This window comes from Haliaeetus leucocephalus, unplaced genomic scaffold, assembly GCF_000737465.1.
Source record: "Haliaeetus leucocephalus isolate CR32 unplaced genomic scaffold, Haliaeetus_leucocephalus-4.0 Scaffold656, whole genome shotgun sequence".
NCBI lineage: Eukaryota > Metazoa > Chordata > Aves > Accipitriformes > Accipitridae > Haliaeetus > Haliaeetus leucocephalus.
In genome coordinates, this window is record NW_010973092.1 from 622,641 (window position 1) to 639,014 (window position 16,374).

Here is a 16,374-nt window from a genome sequence, read left to right on the forward strand (position 1 = left end):
CCCGGCCACCGCCGCCTTGGTACAGCCTGGTCCCGCCCCGCCGCTGATGGGAGGGGCGTTGTGTCTCCCGTCAGGCGCGGCGGCCCAGCAGCATGGCGGTGAGTGCGGACGCGGAGCGAGAGCTCCGGGCTCGGCCCGGCGCGGTGGGTCCCGCTCTGGGGCCGCGGTTCGCGGTGGGGTGTGTGCGGCAGTGTCCGTCCGGGGGCCGCGGCCCCTTAGCGTGGGACCGGCCGCCTCCCGGCGCCGGTGGCCGGGCTCCCCGCGGTCCCCTCACCGCTAGCGGGGCCGTTCCGCTTCCCGGCGCGGTTCTGCGGTGTGTGGAGCTGCAGGAGAGCGATCCTGAGGGGCAGGCCTGCCCTCGGAGGGGTGGCGGTGGGGGCCTGGCCGTCTCTAGCTGTCTTTGGTTGTTTCCAAGTCGGGTCAGCCGCCGGTGCCGGTAGGCAGTATGTCTGGGCAGCTTACTCGGCTGACAGACGCTTCGAAAGCCCAAACGACTTTCAGCAGCTAGTTTCGTGGTTTTACAGATGGCATAACAATGAGTAAAATGGTGGAGCCACGCCAAGGTGAATGATGCAGTACCTCAGGAGAACAAGAGACTAGTGATTAGACTTCCTGGCATGAGTTAGAACCTTTCATTAAATTACCATAATATCTTTGCTTTTCTCTTAAAGGTGTTTTGAGGTTTGCTGTAGTACTTTTATTGTTAATCAGATTTATGTTTGCTTATGTGAGTAAAGGTAGGTTCAACTTCTGCCCCAAATACCTTAGTAGTGCCTTGATCTTGGGGGGAAAAAACCCAGACCCTCAAACTTTGTGAATGTCAAGCTTTAGGACTGTGGTATCTGTAGTGTGTGTATCCTTTAACGCTTGCAATATGTTGTGTGAGAAAAGAATAAAGAGAGGGAATGTTTAACACTTAATGGTGGTGCTTAAACACCAGTGGAATTTACTTTACCTGAAGAACTCTCTTTGTGAACTACAGTTAGAGTCGACTTGTATGCCAGACTCTTCTGGTGTAGGAAGTACTATTCCTACTTAGTGTATAGCAAGATGAAGAAACATTACATGGGGTTTATGAAGAGTCTGGAACAAAACCAGAATTCCATGGTGGTTTTTTTCACTTACAATTTATATCCACTCCTCTCTCCTCAATTCAGACACCTCTGAATTTGTTAAGTTATTGGTAAAACGTTCAGTTTGTTACTGTGTGTGTGTTATGTTGGCTACGATGGTCCTTTGCCTTGGCAAATGCTTTCCTTACAGATTTTAGATCTTGTCTCAGAAGGCTGAATCTCAAGGATACGCATTTACATGGCCTGATCATTGATCACGTTAATGATTCTTTGTTGTGAGATTATGCTGCAGTGTTATGGAGTCCAGAGAAATGCTTGCCTGTAACAAAAGGGGTTTAGGATTTGTCTATAATATGTTACGGTTCTGTATTTAGTAATCCATTCAGCCAGACTTTTCTTCTTTCCGTTTAACAGGAACGTAAAGGGACAGCAAAAGTCGATTTCCTGAAGAAAATTGAGAAAGAGGTCCAGCAAAAGTGGGATGATGAGCGAGTCTTTGAGATTGATGCTTCAGATAGGCAGAACCAAAAGAGGTATCATTACATTTTTTAACAGGTTGTGTCTTTAACTGCTTGAAATTTCTTTTCAGGGGAGCTTTTCTCCTTCAAAACCCAGGGGGGAAAAAAAGTGCCTCTTTTGAATGAATAGTGTTCTTGGATCACCTGGAGGTACTTGCTTATGCATTAAGTTGGCATTTCCATAGCTGATAACATAAAGCAGTGGTGTACATGTGTTGGGCAAGTTCCATTAGGATGAAAAAAGCCGCCTTCTCATTCCTTGGTAGTATCAGTACCCTCTGAGATTTTAAAAATGGATTCTCTTTGGTGACTTCTACTCTTGGACATGGAGGATACTTCTTAATGGGATGCCTGAGCCCTTACTAGTGGGAGGGCTTTTACCCTCCCAGTTAGAAAGGACCACTCCTTTCTCTGGAGGAAGGTGTGTACTTGCTCTGCTTCACTGAGAAAAGAAAATTATTAAACAAATATCTTGGGTCCTGGTGTAGGCCAACCTGTTTTACTTTGTGTAGAAGTGGATCAAGGCCAGGCATGTGATCATTACTGTTCCTCAGGTGAGGTGCTGTGATTTCTTTTCATACATGAACTGTATTGCAGAAGTTTGTCCCGCTACCTTGTTAGTCATAGACCTTCAGTTTGCACTTCTGTTGTGATCTGCAGCTCCAGCAAAATAAGTTCCAGGACTGAGTAAAGAGTGAAGGACCCAAACGGGTCAGAAGATTTGAATGCAAAATTAGGAGGTGTAATAAAAACTGTTGCGTGGGGGTGTTTTGCTCACACTGTAGAACTCCTTTTTCACTTAAAAGAAATGCAATCTGTGCTTTTAAGTATTTGCTATATTACAGGTTGAAATTTAAGGCTATAATTAATACTTAGTTTCTGACCGAAAATGAAAGTAGTAGGTCAGTTTTACTATATGGAGCGATTTAATATGAAATCTCAGTGTTTATCATGGTAACATGTGACCACCTTATAAATGGAGAAAAAGCTGCTTTGCTGAACTGATGTTCTTATACTTCTAGTTAAAATGCCAAGTATTTATTTCAGGGTTTTGTCTTCTATTTATTTTTATAAAATAGCTGATATTAGTAAAAGCTTCCTCGGAGGAGAGAGAGAGAGAGATGATGCTGGCAGAACGTTTCTGTGGTCAGTCCTTACGTAGTCACAGTGGGATTTCATCGTGTGCCAGGAGGAGGCTTTACTTACAGTGTTTTTTCTTGGATTGAGCTGGTAAAGCTCTACTATGATGTAGATGGAATTGCTGTAAGGGATCTCTGGCTATTCATGCAACGCTCAATCCTGGGAAAGTGATAGCAGGAATATCTGTATCATTATTAAAGATCACAGTTATTCAAAGAAAATGGGCCAGGAGAGATGTGGTTGGCCTTTTCCAAAACTCAGACTTAAAAAATTCTTTGATATAATTCCTGCTTGAACTAGAGGAGATTCCCTAGGAAAAAATCTAACCCTTATTTAAAAAGAATGGGATTCTACCACAGAACTTCTCAGGTTGTTTTAATGGCTAACACTGTTCCTGATTTATTTTTTTATTATCTAAAGTTTTTTATTAATTATGAAGTTCTCTGACTTCAGTTCCAGTCACTGCATTTGTTGTATTTCTGCTTCTTTGCTTGAAGCTTCCTCTGTTAATGTAATTTCACTGTGTTTCTAGAGGGACTGTGTCTGAACTGTCTCTTGTTTTCTGCTCTTTCCATGTAATAATGCCATTGGTAGGATTGCCTTTGTTTATTTTGTTAAAGAAAAAACTCTTTTGTTGACATCATCTTCATGTGTGAATCTGTACTGAGGTTTATCTGGGTTTTTCTTTTTTGGTATTTGCCTTTTCTAATTAATTTGAACTGCTGTGAATTTTACCGTGTTTTTCTTAGTTGTTAGTTAAGGAATTTTTTTTTTATAGAGCATTCTGCTTTTAATTGGTGCTGGTTTTGGTCAACACAACATTTTGCTTTGATAGTGGCTTTCTGGTCTTACGGTGAAATATTCCTGAGCTGCTGTCTGTTGACTGTAGATGGTGCTTATTTCTTTGCTTAAATTTTCTCCCACCTGGTTGGTTTCATAATTGTTCTCAGCTTTCTGAAATTGGTTCTTCTAAAATGGCAGGCACGTGCAGCACTGGTTTGGTCTCTTGTTTGCTTTCCACATGGCAGATACAGTCTGCCGTAGTGCCTGAGCAGCTACCAAGCTCTAATGTTACGTTCCATCCCTTTATCTGTCACAACGGGCTTCCCTGGTGGTAGATGCAGTGCTGCTTGAGTGAACTGATGGGGGGACAGCTTCGGGCTTGCCTTGGTCACGCTTGCTCAGGACCGTAAGGGTCGCGGCCCGAGGAAGGGAGAGAGCAGAGCTGCTGGGGGGAAGCGCATTTCATGGGCGAAGGGAACGTACTGCGGCATTAAGAAAGACCATTTAACTCTTGGTTTTATTTCTGCCCTAGAGTAACCCCGAGAAACTTGTTTAAGACAGAACCTCTGGAAATGCTTAGCATGTGTGGGAGCATAATTCCTCTCAGATCAGTATGATCAATGCTCTTCGTAGAGAGGGGCTTCCTTGTGGAACAGCATTAGTCCTTTGGGTAGGTCTCTGACTGAAAAAGCAGTGACCTCGGCAATGTGAGGTTAGTTATTTCTTGTGTGGGAAAGTCAAACTCTAAACCAAGATAATAACTAAAGTGGTTTAACAGGTGGCAGCTTCCTAAATTGCAAGCAAACCAATTACTTGGCCTTTATTTATGCACGTTTATACATCAGTGGTAGTGTCTGAAGGGGAAAAGACAAGCAGGAAGTAGAGTGCAAAGGTGCAGGTAGAAATTTACAATGTCCTAAAGATCTAGAAATTATCTTAGCTGCTTTGAGAGGTCAGGTTACAACAACATAATATACTGTGCAACAATATATCCCTGTGAAATGAGTAATTATTTACAGTGTGCCACTAAAAAATCTGAACTCAGACAGTGGGAGATTAAATAACTGTGGGAGATTAATAACATAATTAATTGACTTTAAGCCTTTGCAGTAATTAATTTAGAGAAGCAGGATTAGAATTTGTTACCTTTGGGAAGATGTTATAGCTATTTGAAAGTTTCTTTGTGACGTCAAAACTATGTGGTTTTTTTCTTTTGTGGTGTGTGTTGATTTTTTTTAATTTTTTTTTTTTAAAGATGATAAAACCTTTTAGTATATCAGTTCTTTAAAATCAAAGACTCATGTTACTGGCAGGGAAAATATTATTTTAATGTCACTGTGGGCTGATAATAGCTGAACATATCAGTTAACTGTTTTGCTTGTGCATCTTCTGATGGTCATTTTAAAAGCTAATTACATGTTTTAATTCTTCGAATTTCTTCACAGCAAAGGAAAGTACTTTGTTACCTTTCCTTATCCCTACATGAATGGCCGCCTTCACCTGGGACACACATTTTCTTTATCTAAATGTGAGGTAAAAATTTTCTTTTGCTAATACCTTTAAATACTACTCTAGAACAAATGCTAATTTTGCAGTTAAATTTGGAACTAACAGAATGCCTTGTTAATTTATAGATTCAATAGTGAGTTATTCGAAGCTCCATTTTTTTTTCCCATATTTTCACTGGAAATATTACTGGTTGAAGAGAAATGCCACTCATCACTTTTTCTAGTTCTAGGGGACTAGACTCCAGGTGTTTCCTCTATTTGTTCTTTCAGATTTGCCAAGATTTTGAAGGATTGCTGCTAAATGGCACAAACTTAACAAGAAATCTTATTGTCCCTTTTGTTTGTGAATACCGTGCTGTGTTACCTGTGTGTTAACAGGTTTTAGGTACTAGCGGATAGGATTCCACAAAATCGATCTCTTCTTTGCACCCATTCTTCTCTAGTCAAAAACAACCCCCTGAAAATTAGGAAAGCTTGTACTTACGCAGCCAAGCAGCGGCAGACCTGATAACAAAACTTAGCTTCACCTTCTTTTCTGTTAATTAGCTTCCTAGATGTTGTTGACTGCATTCATCTGTCTTTCAGTAGTTTCATGTTAAAGAAGGAAGTGCACTTATTTTTTGGGAAGGGTGCTAGTTTAGCCTTATGCCGTTCTTGTTTCATCTGTTTCATTTTTTCACTTTATATAGTTTGCAGTTGGGTACCAGAGGCTAAAGGGAAAGAATTGCTTGTTTCCATTTGGTCTACACTGCACTGGGATGCCTATAAAGGTAAGATGTTTTGAGTTACTGAGGGCTTTTTCTAATGTTTTTTATACTTAAGACTTCTTAAAGCGTTGCTTACTGTCCATCCCAATCACCATGTTAATTTATTAAAAAATTCATCAAGACTGTGATTTGGAACCTGAATTTGTAGTAAAGATGTGTTGTGCTTGAGCTATACATTATTACTTTATAGAAAATGAAATGCTTTAAAACATAAGTTTACCTATTATATTTTTTCATTTGCAAAATGAAAATCCTCACTATAAACCTCTTCCTGCCACGGCAGGCATTCTTGAAGTTGCAAGGTCTCCTAGAATTCAGTGCAATGTCCAGAAAAAGTTTAAAGCATTATAGCGAAATGCAAAGTGTTATCAGTAAAAAGCACTCCTTAGCTGTGATTGAAGCAGTTGCCACAGAAAAGTGCTGATAGACCACCAATAACTCTATTTAGGCTTGTGCAGATAAGCTAAAAAGAGAAATGGAATTATATGGCTGTCCACCTGAATTTCCTGATGAGGAGGAAGAAGAGGAAGAAAATTCTGCTAAAAAAGAAGAAGAAATTATCATCAAAGACAAAGCGAAAGGCAAAAAGGTAAACTTTAAACAAAGATTTTCTGGATTGGTAGCTGTGCTCTTAAAGCTTCAAAGTATGCATTATGGGTTTTTCCTCCTTCACACTCAGAGAAACCTGTGATACAAATATTTTGATTGTTTTTTCCAAGATAGCTGGGTAATTTTAAGGTAGACTTGGAGAAAAATACGTCAACCGCATGGTTGCAGGATATCATTTTAATGCATGAAATCTTAATGGTGAGCTGGTGCACTATTTAACAGTTTCCTGAGAAAAATGGGATCATCCAGGGTAATATTCTGATTTTTTTCTTTTTTCTTTTTTTTTCTTTTTTTTTTTCTTCTGCACAAAGCATTCACAAACAAGTTGTAGGAATTAACCCTGCTTTCTCAGAGGTAGGGGATATATATACCTACTATGCTGATTATTGTCTTGTAAATTGGTATCTGGCCTATTCTGGCTAGATACGCTACTTAAAATCATCTGAACTATTTTGGCTTATCAGGTATTTAAATGAGATTTATGATTTTGGGAGTATCACAAAGCAAGGAAAAAAGTCACATCTAGGAAAAATTTAGAGATGTTCTTATGTATATTGTTTACGTATGCTAAAGGGTTTGTCACACTGGAAGCATTAGATTTGGGATTCTGTCTGCTCTACATCAACAGAAGATGTGATCTTGCCTACTCTTGTGGGTAGTAAGTTGCTGTTGGGTAGAGACATAAGATAGTTGAAGGAAAAAGTAATATGAGCAAAGTAACAGCAGAAAATGTTTTTGATACAAGGCTATAGTGCAGGACTGCTCCACCTTTTCATGGTGAAAACAGCCATTTTGTTTGACCAGGACCTTGGTGAACTGGTCATTTCTTGCCAGCTTGTCATGGCACACCCTTATGTATCAGATAGATCTAAGCATGTAACAGTTGAAAAGAGGAGGATTACTGTATGTACAGTTGAATACGAGCTAGGAAATAGTGTGGATCAGAAACTAATCATTAATCTTCACTGCTAGGGAAAGGATGCTGGAATACTTGTATTCTATATCTGGAAATAGAAATTGTAACATTAATAGAGAAAAATGTTCTCGAGCGTATAAAGCTATCGTGAATACAAGAACGTGCACTTTTTCCTAATCACAGTTGTCCTTTCAGAGCAAGGCTGCTGCCAAGACTGGCTCTTCCAAATACCAGTGGGGAATCATGAAGTCTTTGGGTCTTTCTGATGAAGAAGTAGTCAGTTTTTCTGAAGCTGAGCATTGGCTAGATTATTTCCCTCCCCTTGCTGTTCAGGATCTGAAAAGCATGGGATTGAAGGTAACTGTGTGAAATCTAAAACTCAATTATGCAAGCAGCCATACTTGTATTGTTATGTCCAGGAATATGCTGCCCCTCCTTTGAGAAGATTTTCTGCATAATACCAACATTATTCTAGAAGTGTTTCTGGTATTTATGAAATTACTCATTTAACATTTTAATAGTCTTGGGTGATAATTAAGGGCTTTATTATATGGGGCTTATACCCTATGCAATGATCACAACTGGAAAGAAGAATTGAATAAAGAAATTATGACTTTCACTTCTTCTTTCTGTATTAGATAACTGTTCAGTAGTCAGTATTGACAGTAGTTTTAGGAAGAGTAATGATGTGATATTAAATAAAGATACTTGTCCTACTGACAACAGATTTTTAAAAACGAAGAATGATAGAGATTATGAAACAAGGTAGTGCTGAAATTTAGCTTGAGTGGTTGATTAAAACTACTGCAAAATCTCTAAAATTCAGTCAGCGGATGGGGCCCTGAGTCTTTGATATCTCAGGTCTCAAAGGCCATGCACATACAGACTGCAGTTATGTTTTTAAGCATGCACACTTTGTGTGATATGTACTTGCATTCTCTTTTCAGAGAGAAACTTGTTTTTGTTTTTAAAATAATATTTTTGCTATTGTGAGGTTCCTTGAATTTCTTTATTGTATTTACTTACTGGAGACTCTTACACGTTTCCAGGTGGATTGGAGGCGTTCTTTCATTACTACAGATGTTAATCCTTACTATGATTCCTTTGTACGATGGCAATTTCTTACATTAAAGGAAAGAAATAAGATTAAGTTTGGGAAACGGTAAGCCTACCACTTAACTCTTGAGTTTATTGTGAATATGGATAAGCTCAGCTTTACTAAGGACAGAACCCTATGACACATTTCTAGAACGTGCTTATAACTCACATTAAACTAGAATCCTTTCATTTCAAATGCTCTACTAGGCAGGATGAAGTAGTGTGTTTATTGTGCTACCGAAGTGTATGAGATTGTGTTCCTGTTTTATTTTTTCCATGGACACCAACTCAAAGCAAAATATGGCCGATACTGAAAGCTCTTGCAAAAACTGGACGTTGACATTGGTGGAAATAGATTTACATGAATTTTGAAAATACCCTTAAGAGGTCTCTTTTTCATAAAGATTTTTTTTTCTTTTGGTCTACATATTATTGTATTTGCTACTAAATTAGAACATACCTTTTCTAGATACACAATTTATTCTCCAAAAGATGGACAGCCTTGCATGGATCATGACAGGCAAACAGGAGAGGTAATATTTTTAACTGTGATTTTTATGCATTGCTTATTCTTTTAAGTACTGAATGGAAAAATAAATTGTATGTTGGAGCGAAATGTATTTTGTACAGTTATTGGTTCTCAGTTGTCAGTACATGTAAAAACTGAACGAACTCTATTGAGAATATTTGTCTTGAACTATGGATAGTATTTTCAATTGTAGCTGTTTTCTGTGATTATTTGGCAATTTGTGCCAGCAGCATCACTACATCATATCATTATCTATCTGTTGAAACAAAACAAATAAGCTGTTATTAATTTATATATTGCTGAGATAGTGGCTATGATGAGTAAATTTTTGGATGTAGGAATAAAGTATAACCTCTCTCTCCAGTATGCATTTTAGTAAACAGTCATTTGGATCAATGGAAATATGACTGACTTTGAAGAAAGCATCAGTACCTTAAATAGTGCTTGGGTTAGCCTACTACAGACTGGGATTTATTTTCTTTACTGCTTGTGTCTGTCATGTATTGATTGCTGCATTGTTTATGTGAATTGTAGGGTGTCGGGCCTCAAGAATATACGCTAATAAAAATGAAGGTGTTAGATCCTTATCCCACGAAATTAAGGTAGGTCTTGAATTTGTAACGGCAAATAGGTTCTATCTTATGGCCAGAAGTGACCATTAAATTAGACAATCTGTTTTGCCTAATGCAGAATTTAATTTCACCCTGTTACTTCTGTCACTTCAAAGGCTTGGTCTCTGTTTTGAGCTGCTCTATTCACTAGTCTGTGTGGAGCTTGAATTAGAAAAAAAAAAAAAAAAAGAAAATCTCAAAACCCACAAAGAACTTAATGACCCACTTTCATACCTTAGGAAATGTTACTTAAAAGTTCATATTAGCTTAAAAGCATGTTCTGTATTATCCTAAATGTTTTTATTTTGGTGACTTATGAATTACTTTTTTCCCCCCAGTGGCCTAAGAGGAAAAAATATCTTCTTGGTGGCTGCTACGCTCAGACCAGAGACCATGTTTGGACAGACTAACTGCTGGGTTCGCCCAGATATGAAGTACATCGGCTTTGAAACTGTGAATGGGGATATTTTTATCTGTACCCAAAGAGCTGCCAGGAATATGTCCTACCAGGGCTTTACAAAAGATAATGGAGTCGTACCTGTTGTCAAGGAGCTGATGGGAGAAGTAAGCATCTTGCAGCTTGCTGGTCAGGCTTATCTATTCCTGTGAAGCTTATACTTACAAAGGTGATGATAGAATTCTATTTACAAAGGAAATATAGGAACTATTACAAAAATTTTGGAGTGTTTAGTGACTAAAAAAGCAAGCAGAAGACAGCTTCCTTGGCAGCTGAGCTGCAGCTACTACTGGGAGATTAAGCTGATGCACTTACCTGTGGACAAATGCATTACTATTGCCTTAGCATTATGTGATGCGTGAATGGTTTTAAGTGACATTTTTCTGCATGCTGGGAAGAGTGATGACTTCTCTACGAGGAATGGAAAGGACAGAAAAAAGTAATAGCTGGGAAGGGTTTTGTGAAAAAGGCTTTTTGTTGATGCTGACATTTCCATTACATCTTTGTGAATGAAGCTTTCTTATCTTAGTAGCTGAATATTAGTGGTTTTGATATTAGTTTTCCTTAACTTCTGTGCTTTGAGTAAAGTGTAGTTAGTGGCATTTGTTCATCCTAACAGAAAGCACCTTCTTGCTCTTTACATCACTCGATTTCCATTCACTAAAACTTGTCATCATCTTTCTTGATCCTGCTTTGAAGGATGAAGTAGAAAATACAGTTTTTGTTTCTTTGTTAGTAGACATGATGTGAATTCAAGCAGATTAGAGAGGTAGAAGACAACTGCAACATCTAGACTACCTCCTGTCAGTGCATAAATGGTCTTGATGAAATTCTTTTCCTGCCTTTGTTTAATCCGGCTTTTGACTCTAGCTTCTTAATTCTGCCTGTCTTGATGCTGATGTGCTTCAGATATTTGGAGACAAACTGTTCTGCTTACTGTCTTTCCAACTCTATACTTTAGTAGTTTTGCTTTCTCTATATTATCTGGTATCTGACTTTTCTACCAGTAAATAGTCCATATACTGTCTTAAGTGGTACATGCTTTCTTTTCCTGTGTAATTCCTCCTTGTCTTAACTATTTTTTTTTCCAATTTATTTGTTTGTAATATGTAAGGAATGCCAGCAAATTTAAAGAATATCTGCCAGGAGAGCTTACACAGCTAGGCTGAAAAAGTGCTATTTATTGTAATGTTATTCCTTTGTCCCACATAGGAGATTCTTGGTGCTGCACTTTTGGCACCTCTCACCACCTACAAAGTTATATATGCTCTTCCCATGCTCACAATCAAGGAAGATAAAGGTAACTTTACAACAGCATCTTGCCAAAGCCTGTTTGATGCACGCTGTGCATTCAATATGTGCTGGTTAATCTTTCTATCTGTTGTATCTTTTTCTTTGTCAAGGAACTGGAGTGGTAACAAGTGTTCCCTCTGATTCTCCGGATGACATTGCAGCGCTGAGAGATTTGAAAAAAAAACAGGTCAGTCTGTTAACTGAATTGCTTCTGTTTCTGTTTCCTTTCCATAGTGTGGAGGGTCAGAAGTGGATATCCAGTGGGTAAAATGAAACTCCCTTTGATTGGTGTTTTGCCATCTCTAACTTGAAATCAAAGTAGTTAAAAATAAATGAAGTTAAAACCAGCTGGGCTGGGACAGATGTTTATTCTCAGACTTCAAGAAGAGTTTTGGATGAGGATCATGTAACTTCTGCTGCATGTTAAGGTAGTGAAGAGTACCAGTGAAATAGAAATAAATTCCTGTTGTGGAATTGAGTTCCAGAAATGAGATTAAGACATCTGTATCAATTTGAAATGAGACTTAACATAGCTGTTGTTATTACAGCTTCAAGAGTACATCAGCGTCTAAAGAGCTATCCCTGGCTATTGAATTTCTGTCCAGCTCACTTTCAGAGTAGAGCAATATTGGTTTTTCCCCTCTTAAAAATGTGGACAGTTATGACAAACAATCACCTGAAAATGAGATGGGGATTAAACTCAGGTGTGAGAAATGGTGGGAAGGCAGGGAAGTGGCTTTGTCTGCTTTACAATAAAATATTATGTACAAAAGACCCTATGAATGGATAAAACCCTTTAAATCTAGAAGATTTTTCTTCTATCCATATTGCATTTTTTTTCTAACTTTCAAAGGCTTTGAGAGTGAAGTATGGCATCAAAGATGAAATGGTCCTGCCGTTTGAACCAGTAAGTACACCCAAATGTGTCCATCTGCAGTACACATGGCTTTGTATTAATGGATGAGAAATGTACCAAGAACTGTGCTTGCCTTTTCCAGATTTTCTATTTAAAGTCCTCAGCTGAAAGAGCTGAAAAGTTTAAAGTAAAGTTTGCATGTTTTGCTGTAGTTGTAATATTTGGCATGTTAGGGGTTGCAACCAAGATTCGTTATTCTATGCTATACTTCAGAGATAAAGGAAAGTATTAATTTTTGTGGTAATTGCTATTTTGGAGAATGGGTTGCATCATTCTACTGATAACCTGTTGGTTGATTAAAACTTACAGCCTTAATGGGCAGATGATTATTCTATCTGTTCTTATGCAAAGAGTTAAAGTCCTTTACTATTAATGCAGACTCATGGCTGAATCAATTTTCATTAGAAAAACATAGGTTACAGGTAGAGCCTTCCCAATATTCTGCACTACCCTTGCTTCCGCGTGCTAGCTTTGGTAATGGTACAACTTGGTACTGGTGTCATGTCAGGAGACAAAACCAGGTTATTGCTTGTAGGAGGGCAGATCAGGAGTCACACTGGGGACTGCCAGGGATTTTTGATTTGATGAGTGGAATTGCAACAATACTTCATAACCTGATTAATATTAGATGCTGCAAATTTACAGACAGAGTAGCACGATGCAGTAGAAAGAAGTTTGACATAGACCTAGCACCTGCTTCTGCTGCCATTAGGGTTCTTTGGTTAATACTGCTTTTGCCCAAGATACCATGCACCACAAACACTTTCAGGTAACTAGTCACTGCCTTTTTTCCCCTTCATAATCTCTGGTTCAAACTCCTGTATCAGCCTAGGGACTGCAAACCAAGCAAAATATACTTGTCTCTGTTTTGTTCAATGCATCACTTCTAGTGAAACTTGTGAAATCTGGGAAGCAAATCTTTGTGTAGATTTTATGACATTGAGATAATTTGAACTGAATATCTGATGCTGTTTTGTTAATTCTCAGGTGCCCATCATTGAAATTCCAGGCTATGGCAACCTTTGTGCTCCATTAGTCTGTGATGAGCTTAAAATCCAGAGCCAGAATGACAGAGAGAAGCTTGCTGAGGCCAAGGAGAGAGTGTACCTGAAAGGATTTTATGAGGGAGTAAGTAATAAAAGATTTTCATGACTGTTATCTTGCTGAGTTTGATTAGGAGGAAAAAAAGTGGATAAAGATAGACAGTAAAAAGAAGGCTGCAAAAAGAGGGAGGGTTTTTTTTTGTTTAGGTTTCTCTTGCAGGCAGGTTCTGCGGTTGGAGGAGTTACGTAGAATTGAAAGAGAATGGAGGAACGTATGACTGCAAACTGAGATTTGTAATCTGATTTCCTAGCAAGTGATCACTTTCTGGGGAGTTGATCAATTTTGTTACAAGTATTGATTTGGAAACTGATATGAAGAGAACAATGTATTGGTATGGGTTTTTTGGGTGGTGTTTTTTTTTTTCTTTTTTTCCTCCTGTCTTTACTTGTGTGGTGGCTTACTGTGATGTATTCCTCAGCTATTTTCTTGTAAGCTGGCAACAATGTTTATTTCTGTCTGTGTTCGATTGCCTGCTGACATGTATACAAACTCATTTTGGGTAAAGATGACTGTATTTAATGAAAAAACTCCTTTATTCCTATTTTTTGCATGTCAAAGATTGCAGTAACTGCTACTTCTTTATGTTGATCTAAACAGCTATTGCACCTATTTCTTGTTAATTTAAAAAAAAAATCAAGTCCTGTGACCCATGTTTTACAGGTAATGTTGGTGGATGGATTCAAAGGACAAAAAGTTCAAGATGTCAAGAAACTTATTCAGAAGATGATGGTGGATAATGTATGTGGTAGTATGCACACAGCTTCTTCTAAGTGATCCATTTTGTCCTTTTCACAGTAGCTGAGTTGCTAAAGAAACCTTTCTGGTTTGGTTCTGCAGTCCTCTTAGTGGTGCTTTGGATCACTACAGAGTACGAAATACTGCTAAAAGAAGAACCTTGTGTTCTTGGACAAAGTGGGATGAATAACTTTAGAGACCTCTTATTCCCTGCTTCATCCCATCACCTTGTCTAGGAAATATTCTGGTCGTCTGATTTAATCTTTGATATGGTTGGGAAGATACTGAAAGTCTAGGATCTGAATTGTCAGTCTTTTTCAAGCCTGCCAATAAAGGATATCTGTGATGTGCAAACACCCCATTTGTGGGGCTCATCATGCAGAGAGGGAATAGTAGTAAATGAACAATGATCATGTCATCTCTTTAATAAGATTTTCCTGATGAGGACTGGAAGTGTGGGAGAAGCTTCAGTTATTTAGTCAATATTCCCTTGTTGTTGCAGCATTGTTATGTTCAGATTATAATATAATGCTTCATCCTGCATCAGAATATGTGGTTTGTAAAGGTAGAATTAAAGCTCATTGTTCTATTTTTCTTTACCTTCCCCACTCCCTCTGTCCCCCAGGGTTTTCTAGTAGCTGTTTTAATCACTAGGGGCGTAGTCAATGAGTAATATTTTGTGCTTCTGTCCTCCTTTTTGTCATGCATGGAGACATTCTTTACAAAATTATGTGAACTGATACCTCAGAGAAGTACATAGTCAATTGTTGCCCTCATTTTACTAAAGTGAATACTGCGGCAGAGAGCCTGTGCATTGATGAAAGCCATGCAATAAAAGCTGTAAAACAGATTGGAACAGAGAGGATGATTTTTAGTAAGATGTGAGGATTTTTCAAGACTTTGCTAAATACTTAAATCTTAGCTTTTATTGCCCTGTCCACTCTTAGGACGAAGCCATGATTTATATGGAACCTGAGAAACAAGTTATGTCGAGGTCTGCTGATGAATGTGTCGTGGCTCTTTGTGATCAGTGGTAAGGGAAGTAAAGCTGTAGTTATAAAGTTACTGCCAATGTGGGTTGCTTTATTACAATAAACTTTTCCTGACTGTAGGTATTTAGATTATGGTGAAGTGAACTGGAAGAAACAGGCATCAGAGTGCTTGAAACTTCTAGAGACGTAAGTTATAAAAGCGGATATAAAGGGGAGTGATCGTTTGCTACTGGTGGTGGTGGTCTAAGGGCTGAGAGGAGTAATAGCTTATTTCTTACAGGTTTTGTGAAGAGACTAGGAGAAATTTTGAAGCTGCTCTAGGCTGGCTACAAGAGCATGCATGCTCCAGGACATATGGCTTAGGTAGGCAAAACACTCCTTTTCTCACTCAGTGCTTCATGAGGATGGTACTCGTCACTTCGCTTGGAAGGCTTAAGTGCTATCTAGAATCCAAAATGGTATAGGTAAGTGTAGAACAGATTTAGCCAACTTGCATCTTGACCCAGCATCCCAGAGAAGGCACAGTTTCTTGAAAATGCATGTGGCCAGCGGTTATTTTATTTTTGCATTACTACAGTGATTCTGTGCAGCACCTCTTGTAGCTTTTTGCCTGGGCCATTGATTTGCAAGGGACCTCAGAAGAAGGAACTAATACCATTTCTTGGGTGTTCTTAAATTCTGACTAGCCTTCACTTTATGTAGCTTATGACGTGGGACAGCTGTTATAACTTCATTATAATACACAGCAAATGATCATGAGTTGAAATTTGTTTGACAGTTGTGCTAAGAAGCTGACTATAAAAATAGCAAGTATTTTCTCTTTAATAAAATTTTCAGATGCCTAAGTTGAATTTTTAAAAAAAGGATTTTTAAAAGCATAAGCATGAGTACTTTCGTGTATATATGTGTGTGTATATATATATGTTCCACTGAAAGTCATAAACTGCTTATGTATGCTTGAGTGTCATGCTTGTTAGTAGGCATGATTGTGACTGCATCTGATACCTGACTTCCATCTCTTCTAGGTACCCGGTTACCTTGGGATGAGCAGTGGCTGATAGAGTCTCTCTCTGACTCAACTATCTACATGGCCTATTACACAGTGGCCCATCTGTTACAGGGAGGTAACCTGAGGGGCCAAGGAGAATCTCCTCTAGGCATTGGGTAGGGAGAGTGAATCATTAAGTTTTCTTGTTTAATTGGGTGTGCTTATCTCCTGAATTGTTCTTGACAAAGACTTGCCAAGGAGGCTGATTCTTTGCTTTTGTGTTTAAAAAGCATCTTTGTTAAAACTTAACTGCTGTTAGCTAAGTTACAGCAAATCT

The 16,374-nt window shown here is 38.5% G+C and overlaps 1 protein-coding gene across 2 annotated transcripts in view; it reads left to right on the top strand.

Moving 5' to 3' along the window:
- The first annotated feature begins 24 nt into the window (after positions 1-24).
- The window catches only part of LARS (leucyl-tRNA synthetase), a 33,886-nt gene continuing 17,536 nt past the window's right edge, over positions 25-16,374 (top strand). The window contains exons 1-19 of one of the 2 annotated variants that reach the window (XM_010578779.1): positions 25-98; positions 1,488-1,606; positions 4,960-5,047; positions 5,712-5,792; positions 6,238-6,378; positions 7,510-7,671; positions 8,364-8,476; positions 8,882-8,945; positions 9,476-9,543; positions 9,891-10,116; positions 11,222-11,309; positions 11,413-11,489; positions 12,156-12,209; positions 13,206-13,346; positions 13,983-14,060; positions 15,005-15,090; positions 15,170-15,235; positions 15,330-15,412; positions 16,075-16,213. In XM_010578779.1, the coding sequence (XP_010577081.1) occupies positions 93-98; positions 1,488-1,606; positions 4,960-5,047; positions 5,712-5,792; positions 6,238-6,378; positions 7,510-7,671; positions 8,364-8,476; positions 8,882-8,945; positions 9,476-9,543; positions 9,891-10,116; positions 11,222-11,309; positions 11,413-11,489; positions 12,156-12,209; positions 13,206-13,346; positions 13,983-14,060; positions 15,005-15,090; positions 15,170-15,235; positions 15,330-15,412; positions 16,075-16,213 (1,880 nt within the window). In that variant the 5' untranslated portion in view covers positions 25-92. Of the gene's footprint in view, positions 99-275; positions 564-1,487; positions 1,607-4,959; positions 5,048-5,711; positions 5,793-6,237; positions 6,379-7,509; positions 7,672-8,363; positions 8,477-8,881; positions 8,946-9,475; positions 9,544-9,890; positions 10,117-11,221; positions 11,310-11,412; positions 11,490-12,155; positions 12,210-13,205; positions 13,347-13,982; positions 14,061-15,004; positions 15,091-15,169; positions 15,236-15,329; positions 15,413-16,074; positions 16,214-16,374 lie in introns of those variants that run through there. The other variant, XM_010578781.1, reaches the window with a different exon arrangement.